The sequence below is a fragment of the Salmo trutta genome, chromosome 37 (genome assembly GCF_901001165.1).
Source record: "Salmo trutta chromosome 37, fSalTru1.1, whole genome shotgun sequence".
Taxonomy (NCBI): Eukaryota; Metazoa; Chordata; class Actinopteri; order Salmoniformes; family Salmonidae; genus Salmo; species Salmo trutta.
In genome coordinates, this window is record NC_042993.1 from 25,510,408 (window position 1) to 25,529,624 (window position 19,217).

Sequence of the window (19,217 nt, forward strand, 5' to 3'; positions counted from 1 at the left end):
TGTGTTATCTGTTCTCTCATACTTTCACGGCTGTTTGAATGTTCGGACCAAGGTTGTAGTTCCACATTTGATTAAAATCAGTGAGACTTATGCAATACACAAAATAACTGAATATAAGAAAACAACAAACCATTACACAGAGAGAAACAAACACTACTCAAAAGATAATAACCCACAAAACAGGAAGGGAAAAACCCTACTTAAATATAATCTCCAATCAGAGGCAACGAGGATCAGCTGCCTCCAATTGGAGATCAACCCAAACAACCCCAACATAGAAATAGAAAAACTAGAACTTAAACATAGAAATTGAAAACATAGAAAAAAACCAAAACACCCCTTGTCACGCTCTGACCTACTCTACCATAGAAAATAACCACTTACAATGGTCAGGACGTGACACATACCGAAAACAGTAAGGAAAATACACCCCAAATACATTCTATATCTTGGTCCCTAGTAGTTGCAGTCTAACACAATGTTCTTCAATTAAACTGTGTTATATGACATGTCAAATAGTGTTATTTGATGTGTATCTTTTTTGACACGCAAAGACCCAGATGGCATTCCATACTGTGGTACCTTGATTATCTACATACCATTTTGATTAACATAGTTGAACACGAGGAAGATAACACAGACTTGTAGCTTCCTTATGTGCTTTTACAGAAAAACAGTTATAATTTAGTTATTTTTTCGTGCATAAATCCTGAGACATTATTCAGAAAAGAGTTTGAATTCATTCACATCAAAATGTTTTCAGGGCTCAAGCAACAACAACAAAAAGTATAGCAATATAAAATAATTGAAATTTAAAAAAAAGAGCAAAATCAAGCCTCTGAACCAAACGGTAAAATAAAGTAGAAGTTTATCACATGCGCTACAGTCAATTATGAGTGCATGTCTACTTATATTAAATATATAAGTACTAATATACGCCTACTGTATGATAGCTAGCAAATTAATTAGCTAACTAACATTAGCCTGCCTAGCTGGAACTTCTGAAGGAAAATGTTTTATTTCTACAATTTCCAAAAGATAACCAAACAAAATTTTTTTTACTTTTTACGAGACGTGTTTGTGCCGTCATGTGCATTAGTAGCACAATTTCTAACTTATTTGCGTTTCTTCTTACTTACATTTATATGTTGAATTCTACATTTGCTTAGCTAATCATTTGGACCTCCCTCCAAGACAGCAACGGGGATTCCCCCAAGGGCATAAGGAGAGGAAAATTGGACGAGGGTGTGTCTTTTAAGTGTTTGTATTGCAGCATGGGGGTGTTGCCGCACTTGGCGGTAGGTTGACGTTTATTGTCATGTATCTTGATCTGGAGGCAGAACGGAGCGAATTCCGCTAGATGGGTCAGTTGCAAAGATTTCTGTTCTTCATTTAAGGTTAGCGTTAGACATTAGGGTTAGCTGTGTGCTTAAGGTTAGGGTTAATTCGGTTTAAAATCAGATTGTATGACTTTTGGCTATGTCAGCTAGTGACTACTCTGCAGAGCTGCCTCCAGAACGAGATTCATGACGAAAAACACTAACCTTCCTCTGGGTGTACGGGGAGCTGTTGTTGTGGGGCGATTTTCAAGGGCACAACCGCAGGCAATGGCATCAAAGGATTTGATATCAGCAACCCGACGGTTGCTAGTTGACTTCCCACTAGACATTTCCCATCGGACCAGGCATTCGAACTGGCAACTCTCCGCTAGGCGGTTAGAGAGGCTAGGTGGTCTCTAGTCTCTTTCAGTTAGCCAAACAGAGCTAAAAAGTTTTCCTTGATTATAATTTACCCAGTGGTGTAAAGTCCTTAAATAAAAATACTTTAAAGTAGTACTTAAGTAGTTTTTTGGGGGTATCTGTACTTTACTTTAGTATTCCTATTTTTGACAACTTTTACTTTTACTTCACTACATTCCTAAATAAAATGATGTACTTTTATTCCATACATTTTACCTGACACCCAAAAGGACTCATTACATTTTGAATGCTTAGCAGGACAGAAAATTGTCAAATTCGCACACTTATCAAGAGAACATCCCTGGTCATCCTACTGCCACTGGTCTGGCATACTAAATTAACACAAACACTTTGTTTGTAAATTATGTCTGAGTGTTGGAGAGTGACCCTGGCTATCCGTAAATAAAAAAAAACAAGACAATTGTGCTGTCTGGTTTGCTTAATATAATGAATTTTAAATGTGTTTGTACTTTAAATATATATTTTTGAACCCTTTTTCATGGTATCCAATTAGTAGTTGCAGTCTTGTCTCATCGCTGCAACTCCCGTACAGACTAAGGTTGAGAACCATGCATCCTCCGATACACAACCCAACCAAGCCACACTGCCCACTTAACCCGTAAGCCAGCCGCACCAATGTGTCAAGGAAACACCATACACCTGGCTACTGTGTCAGCGTGCACTGCACCTGGTCCACCACAGGAATCACTAGTGCGTGATGGGACAAGGACATTCCTGCCAGCCAAACCCCTCACCCAGACAACACTGGCCCAATTTTGCGCTGCCCCATGGGTCTCCCAGTCACAGTCAGCTGCGCCAGAGCCTGCACTTGAACCCAGAATCTCTAGTGGCACAACTAATACTGCAATGTAGTGCCTTAGACCACTGCGCCAGTCGAGAAGACTTGTACTTTTACTGATACTTAAGTATATTTTACCAATTACATTTATTTTTGACACTTAAGTATATTTAAAACCAAATACTTTTAGACTTTTACTCAAGTAGTATTTTACTGGGTGACTTTCACTTTTACTTGAGTCATTTTCTATGAAGGTATCTTTACTTTTACTCAAGTAGGTTTATTTGAACAGTGAGAGACAGAATAACCACAAAAATATCCAGAAAAACGCATGTCAAAAATGTTATAAATTGATTTGCATTTTAATGAGGGAAATATGTATTTGACCCCTCTGCAAAACATGACTTAGTACTTGGTGGCAAAACCCTTGTTGGCAATCACAGAGGTCAGACGTTTCTTGTAGTTGGCCACCAGGTTTGCACACATCTCAGGAGGGATTTTGTCCCACTCCTCTTTGCAGATCTTCTCCAAGTCATTAAGGTTTCGAGGCTGACGTTTGGCAACTCGAACCTTCAGCTCCCTCCACAGATTTTCTATGGGATTAAGGTCTGGAGACTGGCTAGGCCACTCCAAGACCTTAATGTGCTTCTTCTTGAGCCACTCCTTTGTTGCCTTGGCCGTGTGTTTTGGGTCATTGTCATGCTGGAATACCCATCCACGACCCATTTTCAATGCCCTGGCTGAGGGAAGGAGGTTCTCACCCAAGGATTTGACGGTACATGGCCCCGTCTATCGTCCCTTTGATGCGGTGAAGTTGTCCTGTCCCCTTAGCAGAAAAACACCCCCAAAGCATAATGTTTCCACCTCCATGTTTGACGGTGGGGATGGTGTTCTTGGGGTCATAGGCAGCATTCCTCCTCCTCCAAACATGGCGAGTTGAGTTGATGCCAAAGAGCTCCATTTTGGTCTCATCTGACCACAACACTTTCACCCAGCTGTCCTCTGAATCATTAAGATGTTCATTGGCAAACTTCAGACGGGCATGTATATGTGCTTTCTTGAGCAGGGGGACCTTGCGGGCGCTGCAGGATTTCAGTCCTTCACGGCGTAGTGTGTTACCAATTGTTTTCTTGGTGACTATGGTCCCAGCTGCCTTGAGATCATTGACAAGATCCTCCCGTGTAGTTCTGGGCTGATTCCTCACCGTTCTCATGATCATTGCAACTCCACGAGGTGAGATCTTGCATGGAGCCCCAGGCCGAGGGAGATTGACAGTTCTTTTGTCTTTCTTCCATTTGCGAATAATCGCACCAACTGTTGTCACCTTCTCACCAAGCTGCTTGGCGATGGTCCAGCCTTGTGTAGGTCTACAATCTTGTCCCTGACATCCTTGGAGAGCTCTTTGGTCTTGGCCATGGTGGAGAGTTTGGAAAAAGCACTGTCGTTGCACCAATGTACCTAACCATAAACATCAATGCCTTTCTTTAAAATCAATACACAAGTATATATTTTTAAACCTGCATATTTGGTTAATATTGCCTGCTAACATGAAATTGTGTCACTAACTTGCGTTCATTGCCTGGCTCGTTGCAAAGTAATTTGCCAGAATTTTATGTAATTATGACATACCATTGAAGATTGTGCAATGTAACAGAAATATTTAGACTTAGGGATGCCACCCGGTTCCGTATTTCACTGAAAGAAAAAAACGTTTTGTTTTCGAGATGATAGTTTCCGGATTCGACCATATTAATGACCTAAGGCTCGTATTTCTGTGTGTTATTATGTTATAATTAAATCTATGATTTGATATTTGATAGAGCAGTCTGACTGAGCGGTGGTAGGCACCAGCAGGCTCGTAAGCATTCATTCAAACAGCACTTTAGTGCGTTTTGCCAGCAGCTCTTCGCAATGCATTGCGCTGTTTATGACTTGTGTGCCTCTAACATTAATAATGAACGCAATACATAATCAGTTGCGGAACTGAATGCATTCAACCAAAATCTGCCTTCTGCATTAAACCCTATTTTGCAGATTTTTCCACTTTGGCTGCTTGGTTAATCAAACCAGCAACTTTTCAGTTACTGCCTCAATGCTTTTAAACTCTAGGCTACCTGTCGCTCATAATAAATGTATTCAGCATGCTTGTGAGTTAATTAAGAATATGTCGGCGAATGTGTTTTTAACAGCGGATCTTGCATATTGGGGAAATGACTTAATCTATTAGACCACAGAGGGGTAAGAAAAGAGAGAATATTGCAAGCGTATCTCTATCCAATGCAAGGCATTTTCCATATTATTCACATGTACTTGTTACAAACAGCCAGTCTTGAAATATGTACACATTTTATTGTGTAAATCTTTCTTATATTAAAATAAAACTGCATGAAAATATAAAAGGCATGGGTATTGCAGTGTTTGTTGGGATTGCAGTCTGTGGCTCAGTTGGTAGAGTATTGTGCTTGCAATGCCAGGGTTGTGGGTTTGATTCCCACGGGGGACCAATACAGGAAAAAGTACAAAACTGACTACTGCGTTGACTCACTACTGTAAGTTGCTCTGGATAAGAGTGTCTGCTAAATGACTTGAATGTTAACCAGGTTGGTTGATCATGGTCTATACACAGTATGGCTGGGCGGTATACTGTACAGAGGGACTTCCTGGATTGCAGCACCAGGTTAGAGAGAGCAACAGACTGGGGACATGAAGTGACAGTTCACACCCATCAGAGACACACAAGGCTCCTGATCAACAGGAGGAGAGAGCACACAGAGAGGTAATGTGAGATTCAGTCTGACTTTCTGCATGGATTGAAAGACAAGCTATTGAACCATTATATATTTTTGTTTCGTTACATTGAATGACTGTTAAAACTTGATTATGACTACTTAATGTAATGGTAATGTTATATTGATAATGTAGGGCATTACAACACATTGCTTCATAAGGCTTTATATACAGTTGAAGTCGGACGTTTACACAGACCTTAGCCAAATACATTTAAACTCAGTTTTTCACAATTCCTGACATTTAATCCTAGTAAAAATCCCCTGTCTTAGGTCAGTTAGGATCACCACTTTATTTTAAGAATGTGAAATGTCACAATAATAGCAGAGAGAATGATTTATTTCAGCTTTTATTTCTTTCATCACATTCCCAGTGGGTCAGAAGTTTACAAACGCTCAATTAGTATTTGGTAGCATGGCCTTTAAATTGTTTAACTTGGGTCAAACGTTTCGTGTAGCCTTCCACAAGCTTCCCACAATACGTTGGGTGAATTTTGGCCCATTCCTCCTGACAGAGCTGGTGTAACTGAGTCAGGTTTGTAGGCCTCCTTGCTTGCACACACTTTTTCAGTTCTGCCCACAAATGTTCTATAGAATTGAGGTCAGGGCTTTGTGATGGCCACTCCAATACCTTGACTTTGTTGTCCTTAAGCCATTTTGCCACAACTTTGGAAGTATGCTTGGGGTCATTGTTCATTTGGAAGACCCATTTGCGACCAAGCTTTAACTTCCTGACTGATGTCTTGAGATGTTGCTTCAATATAACCACATAATTTTCCTTCCTCATGAAGCCATCTATTTGGTGAGGTGCACCAGTCCCTCCTGCAGCAAAGAACCCCCACAACATGATGCTGCCACCGACGGGCTTCACGGTTGGGATGGTATTCTTCAGCTTGCAAGCCTCCCCCTTTTTCCTCCAAACATAACGATGGTCATTATGGCCAAACAGTTCTATTTTTGTTTCATCAGACCAGAGGACATTTCTCCAAAAAGTACAATCTTTGTCCCCATGTGCGGTTTCAAACCGTAGTCTGGCTGTTTTTATGGCGGTTTTGGAGCAGTGGCTTCTTCCTTGGAGCAACGGCAGCCTTTCAGGTTATGTCAATGTAGAACTTGTTTTACTGTGGATATAGATACTTTTGTACCTGTTTCCTCCAGCATCTTCACAAGGTCCTTTGCTGTTGTTCTGTGATTGATTTGCACTTTTTGCACCAAAGTACATTCATCTCTAGGAGACAGAACGCGTCTCCTTCCTGAGCGGTATGACAGCTGCGTGGTCCCATGGTGTTTATACTTGCGTACTATTGTTTGTACAGATGAACGTGGTACCTTCAGGCGTTTGGAAATTGCTCCCAAGGATGAACCAGACTTTTGGAGGTCTTGGCTGATTTCTTTTACATTTTCCCATGATGTCAAGCAATGAGGCACTGAGTTTGAAGGTAGGCCTTGAAATACATCCACAGGTACACCTCCAATTGACTCAAATGATGTCAATTATCCTATCAGAAACTTCTAAAGCCATGACATTATTATCTGGAATGTTCCAAGCTGTTTAAAGGCACAGTCAACTTAGTGTATGTAAACTTCTGCCCCAGTGGAATTGTGATTAAGTTAAATAATCTGTCTGTAAACAATTGTTGGAAAGATTACTTGTGTCATGCACAAACTAGATGTCCTAACCGACTTGCCAAAACTATAGTTTCTTAACAAGAAATCTGTGGAGTGGTTGAAAAACGAGTTTTAATGACTCCAACCTAAGTGTATGTAAACTTCCGACTTCAACTGTAGCTTATGCATAAAGTTTTATGAATGCAGTTAAAGATATTTTGGAGCAATTATTAACGCTTATGTTGGGCATTATAATGTTTTATAAGGAGTCACTCATAAGGAGTTATAAATGTGCTTGGAATGCATTATGAAGAAGGCGCTCATAGGAACTGTGACCATACATTTTTCTTTGACATACTCTCTAGGCATTACAGCAAAATAGGTCTTAGTTGAATAAACATGCTAAGAAGGTTGTTATGAATGACACTGTAGCACTCATAAAGATGTAATGAAACATTAATATCGGATGTGTATTGCTATATGTTGTTATTATCACAACACCATTTCATATTCCATTTCACACTTGTGCTCCAGACCAGTAGACACAGACAGAGATTGTGACAATAAGAGAAAGAGGAAAGAGACCCCGGTACTGTGATTGATTCATCAAGGCAGTGGAGGCAGGATGTGGGTCCTCATCTGGGCAGCTCTACTCTTCTCTCTGACAGAGAGAGCAACATGTCAAAGTAGGATTCCTTTCATCATTAAAGTATTGTTAATATTGAAATCATTAGTAGGCCTAGTGGTATAGATTTGTTAACACATTTTAACCTCAACAGATTCTGTATCATCACAAATGTTAGGAACAAGTGAAGTGCTTTCTGTATTACTCATGACTGTATTCATTTCCCTCCATCAGAACTGGCAGCACCACCAACAGCATCACCCTGGAACATCATCTTCAGTCCAGCAGAAATAACAGCAGAGAACGGACTATGTGCTGTTATTTCATGTACTTTCACTCACCCTGATAACATCAAGCCTACCGCTGCAATATGGTTCAAGTGCCATACAAATGACAGATGTGATCAGGATAGAAACATCATTTTCCACTCTGAAACTCCCTCTAAAGCTCAGGAGGGTTTTAAACAGAGAGTGTCTCTACTGGAGACTGATCTGACAAAGAAGAACTGTAGTGTGATCATCAACGACATCAGAGAGAATGATGCTGGAGAGTATCAATTCAGACTGCCAGGTTCATATACATACTTGAAGAATGTGAAAATCACAGTGAGCGGTACTATGACTATTATTACCAGTTACAGTGACAACTTATTATTGTAGTTGATTGTATACAGCACATACAGTTCAAGTTCCCCCTCAGGTCTCCCTTATTATAAAGTTCTATCATAAGAGGACATTACTGGGAAAACTCCCATTCAGAGTCATCACATGCATGCTGCTCTCCTACGGCTGATTATGTGTCACTGCTGTTTTGTACACAGGTGTAAAACTCACTTCTGTGGTTGTATTTCCTGTCTCCAGCTCTGACCCAGAAGCCCTCAGTGTTGACTCCTCCTCTGACAGAGGGAGAACCAGCTGCACTGACCTGCACCGCCCCGGGGATCTGCTCTGGAACTCCTCCTCACATCACATGGACATGGAGAGGAACAGGAGACAACATCACTGAGCTCAGAGACAACACCACCATACAGATGAGAGAGGACCTGACCATCGATACAACAACCCACTTCTCAACTTTGACCTTTACCCCCTCAGCTGAACACCACAACATGATGGTTACGTGTCAAGTAACCTTCCAGAAAAAATATCAAATTGAAGAGACAGTAACTTTGAATGTAACATGTGAGTACCACCTATCCTACATTTTACATTAAACACCTTATTCCAGAGAATCTTTGAAACCTAGGAATAACCTTGATAATAAGCAAATGATACAATATGAAGGCTCCACCTACAGTTATGTCATGGCTTTGACTTTTTCCCTTTTTTAAAACATGATCCATTGTTATTAGTCCCTCAACCAACATAGTCTGAATTTAGTGTATGTGTAACAATAAATCTGTACAATTAGAAACTCTTTGCACTTAAAGATGTGAAAGACCCCCAAATAACTGGAAATAAAATGGTGAAGGAGGATGGTATCCTGGATCTGACCTGCAGTGTTGACAGTTACCCTCCATCTGACATCACTTGGAGTAAGAACGGGACAAGTGCCCCACTTCAGAATTACACTGAAAATGCCGCTCTCACCATCTCCAATGTGACAAGAGAACATGCTGGGGAGTATGTGTGTACAGTTCAACACCTGAACAGGACTATGACAGCTTCCACTGTTGTCACTGTGATGTGTAAGTACAAACTAGACTGAGATATACAAACTCATGTCATATTTTATGATCTGGAAGTACTCTGGCATGTTTTTAGCATCAATCTATCACTGATATCTCTCTCTTCACTGTCTTTTTCCAGACCTTCCCGTGATTCTTCCTGGCTCTGGGTGTGTGGACCAGGCAGAGGTCATGACCTGTGTGTGTGTCAGTCAGGGGGTTCCCTTACCCCTCATAGAGTGGCCACTGCTGGAGCTCAGCACAGAGAGGTGCAGCCCCACTACATCAGTGTTGGGTTCCTCAGTGAACAGCACCATCAGCCTGCCTGTTGGAAACCACAACAACACCACTGTGGAGTGTGTCAGCAGAAATGTTGTGGGTGTAGTGAGAGAGAAGCTGCAGGTCACGCAAAATAAGAGCCAAGAAAAGCAAAGAGGTAAATATATAGGTCAAGTTACTTGGTTAGAGAGTCACAGCTTCCCAATCCCATCCAATGTTCGCAATATTGTGTATGTACTGTACATGTAGGCTTGGATTTGGAAAATTAGTAAATTTTCTTCCAGAGAATAGGAAGTAATGTGAGCCACTTCCCATACAGAGTTGTTGTTCTCTTTTTAGAGGAATGGGAAGGCATTATAGCTATGCTGTTGGACCTAAAAGTGATTACTGCATTTGTGGTTGGTGCAGCCCTCTCAGCCACCATCTGTTGTATCTTCCTGTGTTTGAAAGGGAAATGTAAAAGGTAAATGCATTATATTACTGATGTACAGTTAGTGTTAACTGAGTGTTGTTTTTAAAATCAATTGCAGATTGTCTTTAGAAATTCATATATACTATCATGAGAATCAGATATATTGTCAAAAATGCCAAGCCTTGCACCATATTGTAATGGACGTCCCAGCTAACCCCTCCAAAATATAGTTATTGTGAAATGTAATTCATAATATTTCCCTTAGACAAAAAGAGAGGATCCCAAAGGACTCAGACTCCAAAAGCCCTTTCATGAACCTGGAGATGGTGACATGTGAAGACCAACAGGTGCAGTACCAGTTACTTTCTTTATTCAGCTTTATCAACATTTAGTTAGCATTGGCATGCCAATATGAGTTGATAAGACACCATAAACATATCTGGGACCACCAAGCTAACAAAAGACTCCTAACACAGTACTTTCTGTCATCTACTCCATAGACGGATGCAGGACAGGCTGTGGGGTGTGAACAGACCCCTCTGCAGGTGGTGCCGAGGGAGGGAGCAGAAATCAGAGGGCCCCAGACCAGTGGAGCCGCGGGAAAATCTGCCACAAGGGAAGAACCAAATGATGTGGACTATGCCAGAATCAACTACTCCCTGCTGAAGAAGAAGACTCCTGAGGAGGCAGAGAAGAAGACCACTACCACAGAGTCAGACTACGCCAAAATCAAAAGAGAGAAGAAAGAAGGGGATGAAGATGGAGAGGGAAGTGGTGTGAATATGGGGAAGGATGAGGAGAAAGACAACGGTAAGCCAGCAGCAGAGACATATGAGGATACAGAGCTTTACTCCAATGTCAAGGCTATTATGGGTGGTGGTGAGTGACAAAGCAATTTTCTCTAGAAACATGGGGGATAGCATGCAGTATTAGCCATGGGTTCTTATATCATTTTCTGAATCCAGATGGAGTTTTATGATGATACTGGGACTTTTGTTCAACTGAAACTAGTGTAATGATAGTTTTGGTAAATGCTTTATTTTACAGCCCTGTGTCAGCTGGTACTGTAAGTTCTTGGTGGTTGTACAATTTCAATAAGAATATTTTCTAGTTGTACATAGAAGCAAGTTTTGGTAATGTTTTTCAAGGAAGTGTCATTTGACTTCTGTAATAATTCTGTTTTGTCACCATGAGGAAGGACTGACAAAGATGTGGTTTGGAAAGGTAGAGACAGGTTGACTTAGATTGTTGACAACATGTAAAGTATATTTCTTCTCCAATGTTTATTGAAAATACAAATACATTATTACAGTTGTTGGTTAGCTAGCCAGCACATTTTACATATTAACATAGACGTGACATCAGTCAAAATAAGACATGGTATCAAGAACGAGATTAAACTAGCTGAAACGAGCCACCTACGATTCCCCAGATGGCATCTTTGTGTCATTGTTGCTACTGTAGCTATCTGGCCAATCAGAATCACGACAACACACGGCCTTCTGCCCCATTGAAGCGTGTGTATCGTTTGTGACATTGTCAGCTCACCAGTATCTGAGAATATTTTTCTATTTATAGGTGTTCATTATTTTATATTGAGGCACTACCTCACTTTTTTCATTTGTTTGTTCTCTGAAATCTGTTCAAAGCATGTATAAATGGTGTATTTCTTTTTTGCTATTTCCAACCTACCATCTCCACAAATGTCATTCAACAATAATTACAGGCTACCAATGGTATAAATCAGGAATGGGCAACTTTGATGGGGGTGGGGGCCACAAAAAATCTGAACTCATCAGAGGGGCAGCAGTGGCTCGCGGGTCTGCTTAACAACATCCATACCCACACATGTAGTAAGAGCTGGCGGTAGCCTTTTGGGGGCCCTAAGCAACATGTTGTTTCCCCTACCTTGCGAGCACAACATTTTAGGGCCTCACTCTTGACCTAAAAAAAAAGTATTATTCTACACATTTTGCTATGGGACTTAGAGAAATGCTTCAAATATACACATTCTGCCAAGGGGTTCAGAGAAGATTTTGCAATTTTATAACTCATTTCATGCTATTTTACTTATTTTGCCATAGGGCGGAGAGAATAATTAGCAGTTTACAGCAAATTTCCTGCAATTCTACACATTCTTACTCCAGGTGATGTTAGATGATGATGGTGGGTAGCTGTCATCACTGCAGGTCAGATTCAGGGTATCACCCTCTCTCACTGTGTTACAACCAGAGATCGTGGGTTTACATTTACATTTAAGTCGTTTAGCAGACGCTCTTATCCAGAGCGACTTACAAATTGGTGCATTCACCTTATGATATGCAGTGGAACAACCACTTTACAATAGTGCATCTAAATCTTTTAAGGGGGGGGGGGGTTAGAAGGATTACTTTATCCTATCCCAGGTATTCCTTAAAGAGGTGGGGTTTCAGGTGTCTCCGGCAGGTGGTGATTGACTCCGCTGTCCTGGCGTCGTGAGGGAGCTTGTTCCACCATTGGGGTGCCAGAGCAGCGAACAGTTTGGACTGGGCTGAGCGGGAACCGTTCTTCCTCAGAGGTAGGGGGGCCAGCAGGCCAGAGGTGGATGAACGCAGTGCCCTTGTTTGGGTGTAGGGCCTGATCAGAGCCTGAAGGTATGGAGGTGCCGTTCCCCTCACAGCTCCGTAGGCAAGCACCATGGTCTTGTAGCGGATGCGAGCTTCAACTGGAAGCCAGTGGAGAGAGCGGAGGAGCGGGGTGACGTGAGAAGTTTCTTCACATCTAGAAAACAAAGTGCATACACAGTTAATCATGTTCATGAAATAGGTTCCATGCCGTGTTTCCCTGCCAACAGCTCCAAGGACTCGTCCTCCAAACAGAGCAAGGCCCTGGTCTTGGTGAGAATCCTCTAGAGGCGAAAGAAACGCACACCTATTTAGGCGAGGTGCTGGCTAGCGGAGTAGAACACTTAAAAAAATTAAGGAGAGTCGCACACTCTAGGAGCTCAGATGCAAAAATGTAATGTCCAACGTTTCGACAGACAAGCTGTCTTCATCAGGGTATAATGACAAACACTGCGTGATGACTCATTTATATAGTGTCAAAAGACACACAGGTGTCTGTAATCATGGCCGGGTGTGGCCTGATATCATTGGTTAATTCTCATATATCAAAATAGCATACAAAAAACATAAATGGATAGCGTACGATCATAGATACAACTTGGCTACATAAGCCTACAAACATTTACAATAGCAAAATCACAATAATCGCAAGAATGGCTTCAGAACAAAGTCTACGTTGAGACCGAAGGGAGCAAGGGTCTTTAAATTAAAGATCCAGGCAGCCTCTCGTTTTAACAATAAATTATCAAGGTCACCCCCTCTCCTAGGGAGGGTGACATGTTCAATGCCAATATAACGTAGAGAAGAAATCGAGTGGTTTGCTTCCAAAAAGTGGGCCGCAACTGGGTAAGTCGAGTTTTAGCATCTAATGGTGCTACGATGCTCTGAGATACGTACTTTTAATTCGTACTTTTATTTTACCCACATAATTTAACACAGGACAAGTTATAAGATGAATAACTGCCTTAGTGGAGCACGTGGTAACACCTTTGATTGGAATCTGTTTCCCTGTTTGGGGGTTTTTGAAGGAAACATGACCACACCCGGCCATGATTACAGACACCTGTGTGTCTTTTGACACTATATAAATGAGTCATCCCGCAGTGTTTGTCATTATACCCTGATGAAGACAGCTTGTCTGTCCAAACATTGGACATTACATTTTTGTATCTAAGCTCCTAGAGTGTGTGGCTCTCCTTTATTTCTTGGTGAGAACCCTCACACCCACGCTGGCATCCACCATACTAGGCCACAAGGGGCACAGGGATGGCTGACACCCCTCCAAAGAGCGAGGCGACCACCCACACCAGGGCCTTGAAAGTGTCCTTCTTCTGGGTGACCAGCAGAGCTGGGGAGAGAGTGGGCAGGGCCTTGAGGAGGATGAAATGTTCTGGGAACCTGGGATACAACACGTAGGAAATGTTTGACGTTTTTTCTTTAATTTGTCTAATATAGTAAGAAACACTTCTTTGAAGGGTTTGTATGACTTATGACCCGTATCATGACTTTTCATTGTGGCTTGATCACCCTCATTGGAAAGCCATTTGGATAATGAATTTAAGGTCATTTGTTATACTGATTTCAAGGTCATTCGTGAAATTGATAATTATGATGGAGTTTATAGTCCTTAGCCATATTTGTAATTTGGACCAATGTGAAGAAGGAGAGGGCATTGCCTTTTACTAAGGGTAGGCTGCTTTAAGTCTATTTTCCAATGACTAAATGGGTACAATCATGTAGGTTGAGAGGGGTGTATCTTGGCTGTAAAAGATCTTTGTACTTTTGTGTTGTCACTTTCAATGGTTCATTAGAAATGGTGCGTCATTGAAAGTCATTGCTAATGCAAAGCTCTTATTATTAAAGATGTAGTTTAAGTATAACTCTGACTGGTGTGTGAAGTTTGTAACTCTCCTCATTTGGTAATGCAGAAATTAGCCACCACAAAGGCCAGCAGGGCAAAGTACACCATATCCCTCTGCAGAGAGGAACACCACCACGCTGTTGGCCTGAGACTGAGTGAACACCATGACCACTATGTTGTACCGCAGGAACTTGACTAGCCCCATGTAAGCTTCCAGGTCAAAGGGCAAGGCTGAGTCACTGACTTACTGGTGTTCTTCCATGCCGTCCATGGGAGGGGTGCGTCACTTGAGTGGGTTCATGGCACAATTATAGATAATCTACTCCTTTATGCAACCGCTTTGTCACATTTCAAAATAACTTTACGGAGAAAGCACATTGTTCAATATTCTGAGTACAGAACTTAGCCTTCAATGCTAAGCTATACAGTTAGCCTACAACCACGGCATCGACAAATCTCTAAAATATGTTCGAAATATTTTCTTACCTTTGCTGGTCTTTGGCGGAATGCACTCGGAAGGACTCCCACTTCCACAAGAAATGTTAATTTGTTCTGCAAAGTCCATCATTTATGTCCAAATACCTCCGTTTTGTTGGCCCATCCAGAACACTATTACAATGCCATGAGGCGTGGGCGCAAATCCATAGACGAAAAGTTAAAAAGTTCCATTACCATTTGTAGAAACATGTCAAACGATGTTTACAATCAATCTTTAGGGTATTTTTTTACGTTAAATTGTGATAATTTTCCAACTGGACAATAGGCATTCATCCCAGAAGAAAAAGAACGAACAGCAAGCTCGCGTGCAAGCGTGTCACGAGACACCTGTCCTCAGACTGGCCACTGATTGACTGAGCCACAATTTTCTGCCCGGTAACAGGAGCCGGATGAAACCAGTTTCTAAATATTGTTGACAGCCAATGGAAGCCTTAGGAAGTGCAACGTAAACCCTATGTCGCTGTAGTTTCTCAAGGGATTCAAAAGAAGAACTACAATTCTCATTTCTTCCACTATCTGGTTACATTTTTCTCAGGTTTATGCCTGCCATATGAGTCTTGTTATACTTACAGACACCATTCAAACAGTTTTAGAATATAATATGCATATTCTATTTTCTGGGCCAGAGTAGTAACCTGTTTAAATTGGGTACGTTTTTCCTCCGGCCGTGAAAATACTGCCCCCTAGCCCCTAGAGGTTTAAATAGCCATCACAAGCTGGGTACCAACCGGCTACTCAACCCTGCACCTTAGAGGCTGCTGCACTATATACATAGACTTGGAATCACTGGCCACTTTAAATAATGGAACACTAGTCACTTTGGTAAATCTTTACATACTACTTTACTCATCTCATATGTATATACTGTATTCTATTCTACTGTATTTAGTCAATGCCACTCCGACATTGTTAGTCCTAGTATTTATATATTTCTTAATTCCCTTCTTTAACTTTTATATGTGTGTATTCTTGTGAATTGCTATATACTATTGAACTGTTGTAACTAGGAACACAAGCATTTCGCTACACCCGCAATAACATCTGCTTAATATGTCTATGTGACCAATAACATTTTATTTTATTTGATAGGCACATACAGACAGCTTGGCTACATTGTAACCGCAAAGCGGCCACGGTGAGCTCACATACGGGCTCAGCCAGGACTGTGACTTTTGCAACTTAATGAACACATTTTAACATGTAATTGAACTGATTGATGTTGGGAAAAATAGGTGATAAAATGCAGAATGGTGTCAAATGCCTGTAAACAGCCTGGGGAGAATAAATATTTCATATACAGTATTTAAATCAGGCAAAGTGACATGACAACATTTCTTGTGGTGAATGCCTCTCAAATAATATGTAACAACACCTTGAGTGCATCGAACATGAAACAACGAAACAAATGTAACAGCACAACAAAATAGATAAGCAATTTTCCTTTGCAGGTGCCTTTTCCTTTTAAACACCAGTGATGAAACTAGTGCTTTCTAAAAGCAAATTTGTGCTTGATCTGAAAATGTGGTCGGAGGCGCCATATGGAGGGTATGACGCAATTGTGGAGCCCCCGAAGGCATGCAGCGGCCAAATGTAGCTCCATATCGCAAAGCCGTGCACCTCCTCAGTTTTGTAACAATGTGGAGGGCTCCATATAGCTCCGCATTGACATGATTGGTGGACGCTAGGAGGGGGCGGGAGGGGCAGGATGTCCAAAATAAACACAAACTCACTTCCTTGACAACTTCCATCACAACAGCTATGCAAGAAGTATACAGTGCATTCGGAAAGTATTCAGACCCCTTGACTTTTTCCACATTTTGTTACATTACAGCCTTATTCTAATATGGATTCAATTGTTATTTTTCCCCCCCATCCATCTACAGACATTACCCCATAATGACAAAGCAAAAAGAGATTTTTAGAAATGCAAATGTATTACATAAAAATCGGAAATATCACATTTACATACAGTTGAAGTCGGAAGTTTACATACACTTATGTTGGAGTCATTAAAACTCATTTTTCAACCATTCCACAAATTTCTTGTTAACAAATTATAGTTTCGGCAAGTCGGTTAGGAATCTACTTTGTGCACGACACAAGTAATTTTTTCAAAAATTGTTTACAGACAGATTATTTCATTTATAATTCACTGTATCACAATTCCAGTGGGTCAGAAGTTTACATACACTAAGTTGCCTGTGCCTTTAAACAGCTTGCAATGTTCAAGAAAATGATGTCATGGCTTTAGAAGCTTCTGATAGGCTGATTGACATCATTTGAGTCAATTGGAGGTGTACCTGTGGATGTATTTCGAGGCCTTCCTTCAAACTCAGTGCCTCTTTCCTTAGCATCATGGGGAAATAAAAATAAATCAGCCAAGACCTCAGAAAAATATTGTAGACCTCCACAAGTCTGGTTCACTCTTGGGGGCAATTTCCAAACGCCTGAAGGTACCACGTTCATCTGTACAAACAATTGTAGGCAAGTATAAACACCATGGACCCAAGCAGCCGTCATACCGCTCAGGAAGGAGACGCGTTCTGTCTCCTAGAGATGAACGTACTTTGCAGCAAAGGACCTTGTGAAGATGCTGGAGGAAACAGGTACAAAAGTATCTATATACACAGTAAAATGAGTCCTATATCGACATAACCTGAAAGACCTCTCAGCAAGGAAGAAGCCACTACTCCAAAACCTCCATCAAAAAGCCATAATACGGTTTGCAACTGCACATGGGGACAAAGATCGTACTTTTTGGAGAAATGTCCTCTGGTCTGATGAAACAAAGATAGAACTGAAATGACCGTCGTTATGTTTGGAGGAAAAAGGGGGAGGCTTGCAAGCCGAAAAACACCATCCCAACCGTGAAGCACGTCGGTGGCAGCATCATGTTGGGGTTGTGCTTTGCTGCAGGAGGGACTGGTGCACGTCACAAAATAGATGGCATCATGAGGCAGGACAATTATGTGGTTATATTGAAGCAACATCTCAAGACATCAGTCAGGAAGTTAAAGCTTGGTCTCAAATGGGTCCTTCCAAATGAACAATGACCCCAAGCATACTTCCAAAGTTGTGGCAAAATGGCTTAAGGACAACAAAGTCAAGGTATTGGAGTGGCCATCACAAAGCCCTGACCTCCATCCTATAGAACATTTGTGGGCAGAACTGAAAAAGTGTGTGCAAGCAAGGAGGCCTACAAACCTGACTCAGTTACACCAGCTCTGTCAGGAGGAATGGGCCAAAATTCACCCAACTTATTGTTGGAAGCTTGTGGAAGGCTACCCGAAAGGTTTGACCCAAGTTAAACAATTTTAAGGCAATGCTACAAATACTAATTGAGTGTATGTACACTTCTGACCCACTGGGAATTTGATGAAAGAAATAAAAGCTGAAATAAATCATTATCTCTGCTATTATTGTGACATTTCACATTCTTAAAATAAAGTGGTGATCCTAACTGACCTAAGACAGGGAATCTTTACTAGGATTAAATGTCAGGAATTGTGAAAAACTGAGTTTAAATGTATTTGGCTAAGGTGTATGTAAACTTCCGACTTCAGCTGTAAGTATTTTGACCCTTTACTCACTACTTTGTTGAAGCACCTTTGGCAGTGATTACAGCCTCAAGTCTTTTTGGATATGACTCTACAAGCTTGGCACACCTGTAGTTAGGGAGTTTCTTCCATTCTTCTCTGCAGATCCTCTCAAGCTCTGTCAGGTTGGATGGGGTGCATCACTGCACAGCTATTATCAGGTCTCACCAGAGATTTTCGAACGGGTTCATATCCGGCCTCTGGCAAAACCACTCAAGGACATTTAGAGACTTGTCCCGAAGCCACTCTTGCATTGTCTTGGCTGTGTGCTTAGGGTCGTTGTCCTATTGGAAGGTGAACCTTCGCCACAGTCTGAGGTCATGAGCTCTCGGGAGCAGGTTTTCGTCAAGGATCTCTGTACTTCTCTCCGTTCATCTTTCCCTCAATTATGACTAGTTTCCCAGTCCCTGTCACTGAAAAACATCCCCACAGCATGATGCTGCTACCACCATGCTTTACCGTAGGGATAGTGTCAGGTTTCCTCCAGAAGTGCCACTTGACATTCAGGCCAAAGAGTTCAATCTTGGTTTCATCAGACCAGAGAATGTTGTTTCTGATGGTGTGAGAGTCCTTTAGGTGCCTTTTGGCAAACTCCAAGCTAGCAGGTCATGTGCCTTTTACTGAGGAGTGGCTTCCATCTGGACATTTTACCATAAAGGCCTGATTGGTGGAGTGCTACAGAGATGGTTGTCCTTCTGGAAGGTTCTCCCATCTCCACAGAGGAACTCTGGAGCTCTGTCAGAGT

At 41.5% G+C, this 19,217-nt stretch overlaps 1 protein-coding gene across 3 annotated transcripts; it reads left to right on the forward strand.

The window, feature by feature from the left end:
* Positions 1 to 4,769: 4,769 nt before the first annotated feature.
* Positions 4,770 to 11,869, forward strand: LOC115177070 (sialic acid-binding Ig-like lectin 5). 3 transcript variants are annotated; one of them, XM_029737553.1, is made up of 9 exons: positions 4,770 to 5,314; positions 7,467 to 7,618; positions 7,801 to 8,169; positions 8,418 to 8,738; positions 8,987 to 9,244; positions 9,366 to 9,659; positions 9,842 to 9,965; positions 10,180 to 10,261; positions 10,415 to 11,869. In XM_029737553.1, the coding sequence occupies exons 2-9, from the start codon at positions 7,558 to 7,560 to the stop codon at positions 10,799 to 10,801; spliced, it is 1,896 nt and encodes a 631-aa protein (XP_029593413.1). In that variant the 5' UTR covers positions 4,770 to 5,314; positions 7,467 to 7,557; the 3' UTR covers positions 10,802 to 11,869. The 3 variants fall into 3 exon arrangements, with proteins under 3 accessions (XP_029593413.1, XP_029593414.1, XP_029593412.1); XM_029737552.1 differs by having other exon boundaries at positions 4,774 to 5,314; positions 7,792 to 8,169; XM_029737554.1 differs by lacking the exon at positions 7,801 to 8,169 and having other exon boundaries at positions 4,773 to 5,314.
* The last annotated feature ends 7,348 nt before the right edge of the window (positions 11,870 to 19,217 follow it).